Source organism: Callorhinus ursinus, unplaced genomic scaffold, assembly GCF_003265705.2.
Source record: "Callorhinus ursinus isolate GAN/ISIS: 27379988/994484 unplaced genomic scaffold, GSC_fseal_2.0 scaffold16, whole genome shotgun sequence".
Lineage (NCBI taxonomy): Eukaryota > Metazoa > Chordata > Mammalia > Carnivora > Otariidae > Callorhinus > Callorhinus ursinus.
This window is the reverse complement of record NW_027397078.1, coordinates 4,951,429-4,963,928: the sequence shown is the minus strand read 5'-3', so window position 1 is coordinate 4,963,928 and position 12,500 is coordinate 4,951,429. Positions and strand designations below refer to the sequence as shown.

The following is a 12,500-nucleotide window of genomic DNA, read 5'->3' as shown; positions in this document are numbered from 1 at the left end:
TGGATCCACCATTAAATGTTTGTCACTAATAAATAAGATTAAGTTAAATGTTATCCTGTAGTTTGCCGCTTGGGAGGAGCATGGGGTAGAAGCAATGGAGTAGGGAGAATTACTTTTGTATGTAAGAGTGATAATTAAGCGATATTGGAACTTCACTACTGTAAATACACTATAGTTCTTTTTCTTTAAAGAGTATTTGAGTTTGTTTAAAATACCTTTTGGTCTGTGTTTTATTTTTCATTACTTTGCATTTTCTGTCCATTTTTCACTATTCATCTATTAACCTTTATTCTGACATAGACAAAAATTACATCTTTTTCATATTCTATTATTTTCTTTGTGTTGTCTTTTGGGTCCACATTGTTGGCAGCATTTTCCCCAGTGGCCTACAACATGGTAACTACTGTAATTAATCTTAACTGTCTTACATGATTTTTCATTTTTCATGTCAAACCACATTGGATGATCTCTAAATCAGACCAAATTCTTCTAAAGCATATAGTAAGATTCCTGAATTTCTAAAATTTGATTTAAGCTTTTTATGTTAGTCTTTTTGTCTAGATGTTACACTGACATGCATTTTAACTCTGGGCCTAAAAAAAAAGTAGGCGTGCTTTAATGTCCAGATCAAATGTTATCCTAAGTTCTACTTAAACACAGTGCCTTGGCTCACTGCCAATTTGTACTGCCTTCTCCCTGTTCCCCACTCAGTTCTTAGGGCCTCTGTCCTGTTTCCTAGATACTGTTGCCACCACTCTGCTGGAGCAGGGCCTTCCTCCCTCTTCCACTCTCTAATCTCAGGACAGTTGCTAGAAAATGGGGGAAAATTTAGAGGTCCAAAACTAAGATCATATACTGTATGGGACCTAAGGGTATTCTGGAGGAATAATGTCAAAGAGTTCCATGGAAGTGCAAGTTCTAAACAGTGTATAGTAGCAGTTACCCTAAGTTTTTATTAATAAAGTCATATGCTGTGGGTACCTAGGTGTGACTGTGTTTCTTAATATAGTAAAGATTATAATCTTCCATCTCACCTTTTAAGTATATGTAAATATTTACTTCAGAATTTTTAAGCACATTCTTATATTTTTCGCTTTTAGCTCTTAAAAGACAATTTTGCCTTTTTACAGAGAATTATGTATATGTGTGTTTTTATATATACATATATATGCATATCATGCATCTTATACACACACACACACACACACACAGTTGTAAGTGGCTTGATACATCAAAACACTGTGGATCCCTGGGGTTGCTTGGGTTATTTCAGTAACTATAGGCCTTGGTTTATTAATGAAGAGACCAAAGATGCTCTGATAAATTAGAGATACAAATCTTTAGAGAAAAGTCAAGATGGCAAATGATAGGCATCAGGTTTACCATTTCTGTTCTGTTGGTGATGTCCTGTCTGCTGGGCAGGATTCCAGAACTTGGAAGAGGAAAGTGACTTAGGCTCAAGAGACTTGATGTCTCTGGTCTAGAAGCTTCATAACCAAAGATAATTGAAGCGTAGATTGGTTTACTTACAGAGCACTTCTTCATTTACCTACCAAATGAGATGGGTAAATTTGAAACAAGTTTAAGCCAATATTGTAAAGAATTGGGCAATGACTAATTGTTTCCTACTCTGTTTGGGGAAAGTTTCAAAATGAGAGAAAGGAATTTAAAATGGGATGGTATTTTCTTTCTTCAACGCCTTTCTCCACTTTGCGTTGTTATATTAGTTTCATTACCCTAGCTTTGAAGTACTATAAACAGTGTTGGACACTTATATGTCCATAAGATAAAAGTCTTTTCCTGTTATGTACAGTTCTGTCCTTTGCATTAGGACTGATAAGTGTATTTTCAATGGAAAAAGCTTATAGTCACCATATAGACAACTACCTACATGAATTCCTTCAGGGAAATTCCTGTTTGTTTCAGACTTGGCCTCAAAAAAGCAGGGAGTCGGTGTTTGTAATACAATAGGAAACTGCTAGATTCAATTTGATTATATGGTTTATTCTGACTACCCTCTTATTTTCACATATATAGTTCCCTTTTAAGATGTTGGTTATTCTTGTTTGGTTCATCTTAGTGCTATACATCAAAAGGCGATTACAATACCTTTGCTGCTCTTATGGTTTAAAATTGTAATTGCAACATTTGGTGGTTCAATCACTATCCGTTCCCTTAGTCATATCTCACCTTTTTTTTTCTTTTCTCCACCTTTTTCTTTTCTATTTTAAAATAAAAGCAGCTGTATTTTTCATTATTATACTTTCCCATTTCCCTTTTTTCTTTTGTTACAGAACTGTAGAAATGATGGAGGCAGAATTCTGCTAATCTATCAAACCCTGTTTTCTAGTCTCATCTCTAAATGTCCAGAATGTTGTAGAAACTTAAATTTTGGTGCCACATTTAATTAGTATGAGATGTTCTTTTATGGTACAGTTTTAATGTGTGGTCTATATCTTCCAGTTCCTTAAAATATTAATCATTTACTATATTGTACATTCATTTCCTGCTCTAGAAAACAAATTTTATGTATTCGGAGTCATATTTTGTTTAAATCCCAAAGTTAAAGAGTGGCAGATATACAATTCAGCATGCAAACTAATTATTTATACGTATATTGTAAGTGAATGTTTATTTTGCATTGATTTAATGATAATACTCGAATTGTTTCTTTACCAGTGTCAACCACCTATTTTCTACTTCCATGGAATTTATAAATTAGTACTGATTTTATACCTAAATTTAAAAGCTTAAATGCCTATCTTTAAATGTACAGGACACTTATGCTTTGTTGAGAGATGTTGTGATAGAATATTCATTTATTTAACCTTTATCCTTAATTGTTAGTTGAACTTAAAATTTCACTTTAATAACTATTTCACATACTTTTAAAAAAAAATCAGTTATTTTAAACTTAATTCATTCCTTGAGACCTGCCATGAACGCTTTTGTTTTTACTTGGAGTTACAGTTGAAGAAATTAAGAAAGTGACATCCATGATCCTGTTTAATGTAACATCTCAAAAGTTTGTAGCAGTGGAATTTCAAGCCTTAGTTTTCATTAATGCCAACCAAAACAGGCTGATTTGTAAGGGTTTTTTTCAGTTTGGCAAAAACATAGCAAGATAAGGAAAATTAATTTTGTTTCAACCTGTATTCTATAATATATGATGAAAATTGCTAATTCCTTCTTCAGTAAGTAAAATTACTAAGTTTAACTCCCCGCCATAATTACAATTTTCAAATTCTTAACTAAAATTGTAGTGTTAAAGTACTTGCTATTTTAATGCATTGATTATTTTTGAACTTGTAATAATTGGGTGAAGTTAACCTGGAATGAATTGAAAGCTCAAAATTATATCTTGCTGATTTTCTGAGTTGGGTATAGACTTTAAGAAGTAGGGAAAAAAATTTTTTTTTTAACACTAAAAGAGTTACAATTTGGAAATAATTCTGCCATATTTGAAGAATTTATAACTTAACAAACATGATACTTTAACCCATTAAAGGAAAAGAAACCCCAATTACTACTAAGTAATAATTATATAGAATATCAGAGAATAGATAGCAGTTATATGCCTCATTAAAAATAACTGGTATAATTTTCATAAAGTTTAGTAGATTGGAGTCTTGCTGAATCTTATAGAAAATTCTTTCCAGACTTGAGAGGAAAAAGTACAGATCTTTTCAGTTTGAGAATTATCACAAAGATATTCTGGTTATAATTGCTGAGATGAGACATAGGAAGAAAGACATATTCTATTTTTACTATTATCTAGACTTTTTTGGTCATTTTAACGTTTAATGGAAAGACTCTGATGGTAGAAGATGGCGGAGAGGAAATTGGAGTTCGTGTTTGTTCTTTAGGTGAGGAAAATAAATTGGAAAGTTATGAGCAAAATAAGGAATGTCATCAATAATTCATGTGTTGTATTTTTTCTATTACTTTTCTTCAATGAAAATAGAGGAATGAAACTACGTATTTGCTGAAATTAATAATTGTTCTTAATTTTTTCTGATAGATCCAAATCTCCTGGATTTGTGCAGCTGCCCAGTAACTTAATTAGTACTTAATTCAGGATTTTTTTTTCTGTTTTCTAAATAAATGTCCAGCTGATTTATTCTCCCTTCTTTTTTTTAAGGAATCTAGGTAAAAATGGCTTATCTAACAGTAGCATTTTATTGGATAAATGTCCACCTCCAAGACCACCATCTTCACCATACCCTCCCTTGCCAAAGGACAAGTTGAATCCACCTACACCTAGTATTTATGTGAGTCTGAATTAACTGACTAGAAATAAATTAAACCGGTGTTTGCACCTACCTGTCTTTCATAAGATCTTGCTTTAAGTTAATATGGATGTCCTTTAGGAAACATTAAAATCATTGGCAGTAGCTTGAATGTTTTGGGGGGGAAAAGATGTATTCAGAAAGATTTCATAATAGCATTTATAAAACATGCCTTCTCAGTTATTAACCATGATTACATTAGAGTAGTGAGAAATACTTCTTACTGCCCCCAATTTTGAACGGTATGAGGCGAAAACCACCTAAAAGTATAACTTACGCTGGGTTTTAAATCTGCATTCTACTAGTTATATGGACCTTAACATTCATTCTGCTTATGCATCTACAAAACTATGTACTTTCATTACCTTCAAAAAAGGCATTTGAGAACATAAAATGTGATAATAGGCATGTCATTTTTTTTAAAGAACGTTAAAAGATTATTTAAAACCGGATGTTATTTTACTTTAAGAACATTTAGACATCTGATGTAGGAAGTTGATAAAAGTTCAGTGAAAGAAACTCTTATATTTCTCCCAGGTAGGTCCTCCTACCCCATTTCTTTCCATCCTCCCAATTATACCCCAAATGAAAAAAATGTTAAACTATCAAGTTTGTTTTTTGGGGATTTGGCCCTGTTTTTGCCCTCTAGAGGCCAAATAGTATCGTATTAATCCTTCCTCCAACCAGTATTTATTGATCCTTCAGTATGTAAGAGAAGCACTGGGATAGATGTGTAATAAAACCTTTAAACGGAAGTCTGAGAGAGGGAAATGCAAAATTAAGATTTATCTTTTATGGGTCTTCTTCAGCTTGCTTTCACTTTGGTATTATTTTTAAAAACACTGTGACCTTTTGTGGTTTTCTTTTCTCTTTTTGTGAGGAAAAAGCCCACATAACATAAAATTTACCATCTTAACCATTTTTAACTATACACTTCAGTAGTGTTAAGTAATATTCTTATTGTTGCAGAACACTTCTCCAGAACCTTTTCATCTTGTAAATCTGGAATTCTATACCCATTAAATAGCAACTCCTTTTCCCCTGGTCTCCTCAGCCCCTGGGTAACCACCAGTTTATGTTTCTATAAATTGACTACATTAGATACCTCATATAAGTAAAATTTTACAGTTTTTCTTTTTGTGACTGCTTTATTCTCACTGAACATAGTGTCTTCACGGTTCATCCACATTGTAGCATGTGATAGGATTTTCTTCCTTTTTAAAGTTGAATAATATTTAAATCGCTTTGATTTTGAAGTTTTAATTTTATTTCTTCCCGCATATTTTGTTCAAGATACAGTGGACAAGAGAAATGTATGTGGTTACTATCTAATTACAACTTAGGGTCAAAAGACACAGTGATAAAATGCTGTAAAATATAAAATAGAAATTACAGGGTGCATTGTTAAATTGCAATAAATGATGAATATGAATTTGGCATAATATTTAAATAAAAGGTCTGTTTTCCAGAGATCTGACCATATGTTTTAATTTTACAGTTGGAAAATAAACGTGATGCTTTCTTTCCTCCATTACACCAATTTTGTACAAATCCAAACAACCCTGTTACAGTAATACGTGGCCTTGCTGGAGCTCTTAAGTTGGGTAAGCTTTAAATAAGAAAAAGAAAAGTTTTATATATCCTTTGCTATCTGTGACTCTTAAAGCACTGGCAGAAACTTATTTCTATTAAGTTTTTCAGTTTTCACATTTTCATTTTAATATTTTCTGGCACTGTGTGTGTGTGTGTGTGTGTGTGTGTGTGTGTGTGTGTGTGTGTGGTTGTATATCACTTTTTTAATCCATAGTGTGAAGATATAATGACAATATTGGTTCCTGGCAATTTATTAGTGGTTTTTAAATTTAGCTTTTGGTCTAATTATATAATTGTGATTTAGGTTATCTAATGAAATAATTTTTAATATAAAATGTAGATAAAATTCAGTGCTACTAATAAGACTGTAGCCTCCTAACTAGTGCCTGGCCCCTTGATTCCGCCTTTGCTGGTGGCATGAAGATTAGGTCTGGGGCTTCATTGTCTGGTTGTGTAAACCTGGCACGAAGTTTAGGTTGTGCAGAGGCCCTGGTTGTTTTTTAGGGGAACCGGATAGAGTGCCATAAAACATTTTCTTTTTTTTCTTAACAAAAGCACTTTTAATGTATTATTCCAAATATAATTTTCATTTATTAACCACATTTATTTATTTATGAAGACCTGGGACTTTTCTCTACCAAAACTTTGGTGGAAGCTAACAATGAACATATGGTGGAAGTGAGGACACAGTTGTTGCAGCCAGCAGATGAAAACTGGGATCCTACTGGAACGAAGAAAATCTGGCACTGTGAAAGTAATCGATCTCATACTACAATTGCTAAATATGCACAGTACCAGGCCTCCTCCTTCCAGGAATCATTGAGGGTAAGTGTTTACTCCTTGAACATTATTTTATTTTTAGACTATTTTATTGTTTTCTGTTCTTTTATTTTGAAAGGGCACATTTCTTTTGTAAGCATCTCATTATTTTGTAGTTACACGAAATACTCTGTAAGTGCTGTGCAGTTTGCTCTTAGTAAAGTCAAAGCAAGCCTATGGGTTGATAAAGTAAATATTGTTACTGTCTAGTGAGATGTCTCCCTCATCCCTGGGATGTTTCTATTTAAAGCAGGCTTTCTCAGTCTTGGCATTATTAACATTTTGGTTGGATAATACATTGTTGTGGGAGACTGTCTTGTATATTGTAGGGTGTTTGGTAGCATCCCTGACCTCTCTCCACTGGATGCCTATAGCTCACCCCTTACCGTCTACCCCAGTTGTTAACAGTCAGAAAGGTCTCCATGCATGCCAAATATCCCTTGGAGGGTAAAATTGCCTCTGATTGAGAGCCACTGATACCAGAGGATAAAATAAGTCTTGAGATTGCTTTATGCTTGCAAAATTCCTAGTCTTGTGCCTTCCCATTTTTCTCCTCTACCAGGTTAGTATTATCTGATAGATAACGCCTCCAGGAAGCAGTAGTGTTGTTCTTACTGGCCTCAGACTGAAGGAGAAAACTGAGGGAGAGGCATAAATTATTTCAAAATATATGGAAAATTAAAAACCAAAGCAGAAAAATAATCAGAGGATTATTATTAAAAGAGTCAGGCATTTCAGCAGTGAATCATTACTAAAATCCTTGAGCACTATAATGAGTACTTTGTGAATTCTCCCACAAAGTGAACATAAAACATCCACAAAAATGAGTTTATTAAATGTATTACTCAAATACTTGCTGTATTACTAAGTTGTTTTGTACATATCCTACAGCTAAAAACTTAATATGTGCCTGCAAGTCTTTAATTTGTAATTCATTAGATTTGCTTATCTGTTTAAAATTCTGCCTCGAGTTCACATGTTTAATGAAGGCAACGTTTGTACCTGCGAATTGTGTATTTGTATTTCTTTCTCACTACCATTCCCTATATCCTACAGAGAAATTCATCTAATGAGAATTGTCCTGCAGCTTTAATGAGCTGCAGTGAATTCATTGTCTGTATGAATCTCATATGGCCAAACTTTTGAGATACTTCAACTGTGTGGTAGTATTATGTTCAGAAGAGGATAAATAATAAGCAAGATTCAGGGATCACCCAGGAAGCCACCAAAGGAGGAGGAGTTGAAAAGCAAAGATCCTAAGAGGCAGAGTATTTATATGGGATGGGATCCATAACCAAAGAAAAGAAGCCTTTTTGTGTGCTCTGATGGCATGGACTATTACATGTGAAAATTTTGGCAAATGTTTAGAAACTATACATTTAAAGGGAGGGAGACCAAAATGTACTAAGTATTGCTAACTCAAACAGGACAGTGTTGAGATACTGTATCTGTGACCCCAAAATTGTAAATAGTAGTAGTAATGTTTGCATTGAAAAGCACCTATATTTATGCAGCACTTCTTTCCCTTACTAATGTTGTAAATGTGTTACCATTTGTGTATAATTCATTGTGGAAGAAAAGATTTAACCCAGGGAGAACTTCCATTTGTCCATAATCAAGAATAGAGAACATCTTACCTTCTACCCTTATAGTTACATACATACCCACACACCGCTGCTAGTTTAGAAAATTTATAATCAAGATGGATAGGCCTCTCAGTTAAAAAAAAAAAAAATTCTCTCCTCTTAAAAATGGGTCAAGAATGAGATTCTGTAGATTTTTGCCCTTAGAGAAGAATGTTATTAAGAAAGAACTCTTAAGATAACTGTGGCTGAGGAGGGCAGATACCATGCCGACGGGTGGTGAGCATTGACTTTTCTTGGGTTTTTATTTAATGTGTGGTCTTAAAAGAAATTTTCATGTGAAAGCGGCCTATAGAAACTTAGCTTCCAAACATAGATAATACCATCAATCTAGGTGTGAGATTTACAGTTGCATGATGGAAGGGATAGCTGGTTGTGGAATACTAAACTCGAATGTGTTTTGCTTAATCTATAGGAAGAAAATGAGAAAAGAAGTCACCATAAAGACCACTCAGATAGTGAATCTACATCTTCAGATAAGTAAGTCATTTTTAATGTCCACTTAGTATTTCTGTTTAAAAGGCATGTTTCTAATATTGTCTCTCTTTTTTTTAAGTTCTGGGAGGAGGAGGAAAGGACCCTTTAAAACCATAAAGTTTGGGACCAACATTGACCTGTCTGATGACAAAAAGTAAGTCTTTGTAGTATTTCTGTGAACTGATGCATAGAGGTATCCTCTGCAAGACTGAGAATTGTCTACAATTTCCTCTTCTCTTTCCTTCCTTGTCATTTTTCCGAGTTGATATACAAGTTTCAGATAAATTATTTTTGCTAGGTTTTACAATGAAGTTATTTTCTTTAACTTAAAACTTGTACAGGTTTTCATCAAGACCCTGACTAGGCTAAGTACACAATCATAAAGTTATTTTATGATTAATAGTGTATAATAATTTTATAAAATAGAATTCTACAACAATTATAAAAATAGGAAGTCAGGTTTTTTTCTTTCATTTACTCAGTATTTTTGTTTTGTTTTTAACTCCGTAATTTTTGTGCCTCTTTTCATTAGGAGGTTTTCTTTGGAATAATTGAAAAAATTAAGCATCTCATTGTTTCCTGTGCAAAAGTACAATATTTATAGATCTCATTGTTTTTTGGATTGGGACACAAAGTTTTTGAAGAAATGGCTAACTTCCATAAATATTTGTGGCAGGATTTCACTCTTGATCTGTTGTTATTTTATTGCAGATGGAAGTTGCAGCTACATGAGCTGACTAAACTTCCTGCTTTTGTGCGTGTCGTATCAGCAGGAAATCTTCTAAGCCATGTTGGTCATACCATACTGGGCATGAACACAGTTCAACTGTACATGAAAGTTCCAGGAAGCAGAACACCAGGTAACTTTTATGAACTAACGTTATCTCCTACAATTGAAAAACGGGATTAATCAAAATGTAAAACATGCAAAAGAGAACCAGATTCTTTTCATTTACACTGAAGGAAACTGAAACTGAAGGAAACTCCTGTTATAAGGTTTGACTTGTATTATTAAGATTTTTCCCATTATATTATCTTTTTTTAATAGAATAGTCCTGAAACAATAGCATTTTAATCTGGAAAGGGGTCATTGGAGCACTCCTGGGAAAGTCCCTGTGGCTTAGAGACTGTTGTTGATCCTGTCTCCAGAGTGATGGGATATAGTTTTTTTTAAACTTTTCTTTTTGCCGTAGTCACACTAAGAAATATATTTTATGGGGGCGCCTGGGTGGCTCAGTGTTAAGCAGCTGCTTTTGGGTCAGGTCATGATCCCAGAGTCCTGGGATTGAGCCCCGCATCAGGCTCCCTGCTCCGCGGGAAGCTTGCTTCTCCCTCTCCCACTCCCCCTGCTTGTGTTCCCTCTCTTGCTGCGTCTCTGTCAAATAAATAAATAAAATCTTTAAAATATATATATATATTTTATGACTTTGTGCACATATGTGTATACAAGAACAGTTTCATAGAATAATACATTTTCTAGTCTATTCCATTCTATTTCATTTAAATAAGGAAGTAGAGGTTGTAATCCTCTAATTGGGATGCAACACACAGTTCACACAAAGCACTTGATGGGGAGACATTTCTAGAGTTCTCCTGGTATCCAGTCTGGACTTCCTATTAACTGGGCTTGTCACTTTTGGCAAGTCACATTTCCTTCTCTGGGTCTTTTTCTTCATTTGTAAAATGAATTACATTGGTTTTAAACTTAAAATTCTGACCAACACTAATATACCATCTTCTTTGTGTTTCCTTGGATTTACATGAAATTTCTGAGTGATGTTCAAAATATTTAACAATTAGAGCTGATGACTGGTGATAACAAGTTCACTTATATACCAATGCCTATAGGCTGCATATCACCATCAGATGTTTTTGTTTGCAACTTGAAGCAGCCATGGTTTGAAAACCAGAGTGCTTTCTTCTTTGTCACCTGCTTATTGAATTGTAACTACAAAGTTCTATCAAAATAGGCCTATGCTTGCTTCTGGGTAACATAGGTCAGTGGATTCTGAGTCCTGACTGCTCATTAGAATCTCTTTTAAAAAATAAATAGTTGATTAACCTCTGGAGATTGGGATCAGGCACAATATTTTTTAAAAAGTTTCCCAGAGGATTATACTGTACAGCCAGGATTAGAACCATTAGGTTGTAGTAGTTTTTATCCTCAAACCATTGGAAGCCCAATTCTGTGATATTTTATCCATACTTGGGTAAGGTGGAAACAGTTCTAGAATAAATGGCAGAAGAGCTATATGTGCCCCCCCCCCCCGCCATTTAGACACTGATGTAAATACTGAGCAAGTTATTTAAACACTCTAAAGGTTTTTTTTAAAGATTTATTTATTTTAGAGCACGAGCAGGAGGGTCAGAGAGAGGGACAGAGAATCTCAAGCAGAGTCTGCAAAGAGTGTGGAGCCCATTACAGGGCTCGATCTCCCAACCCTGAGATCAGGACCTGAGCCGAAACTAAGAGTTGGATGCTTAACCAACTGTGCCACCCAGGCGCCCCAAGAGTTCATTTTTCTTATGTATGTAGTATTGGATTGGTTCTTTTAAGATTCATTTCAATTGAAAACCTCTCCAATTTGAATTATTTTATGTAAATAATACCCTCAACTCAAAAAGAATGCAGTTTTTCATTACAGATGGGGGGGCGCGGGAAGCAAACTTGGTAGATTACTTCTTTGTCACTTGTGTCTAGACTGTTTCGATTTTTTTTTCAGTTTGTATATAAGGCATTAATTTTTCAGAAGTGTCCTGTGGAACATTGAAGAATTCTCTAAGGAATTCCCTTAGAGTAGTGCTATCTAGTAGAAATATAATGCAAGTCATATATATAATTTAAAGTTTTATAATAGTCATATCAATGTAAAACAAAATAGGTGAAAATCATTTTAACCTGGTATATCCAAATCTTATCATTTCAGCTTGTAATCAATATAAAAGTTATGGGATTTTTCACAGTTTTTGATTTCATATTAAGTCTTTGAAATCCAGTGTGTACTTTATAATTTCTGCATATCTCAGTTTATATAAACCCCATTTCAAGTGGTTACTCTGTTAGAGAACTCACTCTTGGAAGAAATGGATAGTTTAATTAGTTTAGTTCAATTTTTAAAAAATTATTTTGAATACTTTTTTATGGGGCAAACACTTTGTTCCTGGAGTTACATAGATAAGGTGGTACCTACCTCATGGACTTTATGCTCAATCATGTATGTTCTAAACTATAGAGATGCTCTCAGGCTCTACCCCAAAACATTTTGAATTTGACAGTGGGATTTCAGCATCTCTAATTATAATTAGTGCTAAATTTTATTTTGGAGTCCACACCATGGACAATTCCAACCATCTACCCATGGTAAGAGTTTGTAAGTATTAAGAGTACCATATTCACTTTTTTCCCCAACACCATTTGTTGAAGAGACTGTCTTTTTTCCATTGGACATTCTTTCCTGCTTTGTCAAAGATTAGTTGACCATAGAGTTGAGGGTCCATTACTATAAAGAACTTACTAAACTCAACACCCAAAGAACAAATGATCCAATCAAGAAATGGGCAGACGACATGAACAGACATTTTTCCAAAGAAGACATCCAAATGGCCAACAGACACATGAAAAAGTGCGTAACATCGCTCGGCATCAGGGAAATCCAAATCAAAACCTCAATGAGATAGC

General features: G+C 34.1%; 1 protein-coding gene across 11 annotated transcripts in view; it reads left to right on the top strand.

Annotated features, from left to right (window-relative positions):
* KDM6A (lysine demethylase 6A) overlaps nucleotides 1–12,500 on the top strand; it is a 209,424-nt gene that overhangs the window by 165,519 nt on the left and 31,405 nt on the right. For all 11 annotated transcript variants that reach the window (XM_025857363.2, XM_025857360.2, XM_025857365.2 and 8 more), the window contains 6 exons: nucleotides 4,142–4,271; nucleotides 5,788–5,893; nucleotides 6,502–6,707; nucleotides 8,760–8,824; nucleotides 8,901–8,975; nucleotides 9,533–9,681. In XM_025857363.2, the coding sequence (XP_025713148.1) occupies nucleotides 4,142–4,271; nucleotides 5,788–5,893; nucleotides 6,502–6,707; nucleotides 8,760–8,824; nucleotides 8,901–8,975; nucleotides 9,533–9,681 (731 nt within the window). The remainder of the gene's footprint in view (nucleotides 1–4,141; nucleotides 4,272–5,787; nucleotides 5,894–6,501; nucleotides 6,708–8,759; nucleotides 8,825–8,900; nucleotides 8,976–9,532; nucleotides 9,682–12,500) is intronic.